A 483-nucleotide genomic window follows, 5' to 3' on the forward strand; every position below is an offset into this window, starting at 1 on the left:
AAGATTTCGATGTGGAAGACGACGAAAGAGAGGACGAGGTTGAAGTTTTTGGGACTTGGAGGGATAAAATGGAAGAGATTGAATTTCAAGAAGATGTCGTTTTTGGAAAATTTGAGATACAAAATCATGTCTATCATCGAAGCTATGGTTTTGGTATCTAAGCTTGCTTTCTTCTTTCTCTGTTGCGGTTGTAGATTCTAAACAAAGTTTAGTTTTCTTCTTTTTTTTCAACTCTGTTTTTTTTTTCTTTGTTGTTGTTGACTTGTTGTACTATATGTATAGTTTTATATGTAAATTTGATTTTGTTTATTCTTTTAGTTCAATAAATGAATGAAAATTTTCTACCATTAATGACTCAAAATTGCAAATTTTATCATCTTGGTGTTAACGAAATGATGAAAAAAAGACTTGAAAATTTAGGTCTTACGAGATTGAAGAAAACTAACACGTGTTATTCACGTGAGGATGTGACTCATTTTTGGG

General features: G+C 30.8%; 1 protein-coding gene across 1 annotated transcript in view; it reads left to right on the plus strand.

Annotated features, from left to right (window-relative positions):
* The window catches only part of LOC104763062, a 2,842-nt gene extending 2,560 nt beyond the window's left edge, over nucleotides 1-282 (plus strand). Inside the window, exon 2 of the mRNA XM_010486479.1 lies at nucleotides 4-282. Coding sequence (XP_010484781.1) covers nucleotides 4-201 — 198 coding nt within the window. The 3' untranslated portion in view covers nucleotides 202-282. The remainder of the gene's footprint in view (nucleotides 1-3) is intronic.

This window comes from Camelina sativa, chromosome 18 (genome assembly GCF_000633955.1).
Source record: "Camelina sativa cultivar DH55 chromosome 18, Cs, whole genome shotgun sequence".
Classification (NCBI taxonomy): domain Eukaryota; kingdom Viridiplantae; phylum Streptophyta; class Magnoliopsida; order Brassicales; family Brassicaceae; genus Camelina; species Camelina sativa.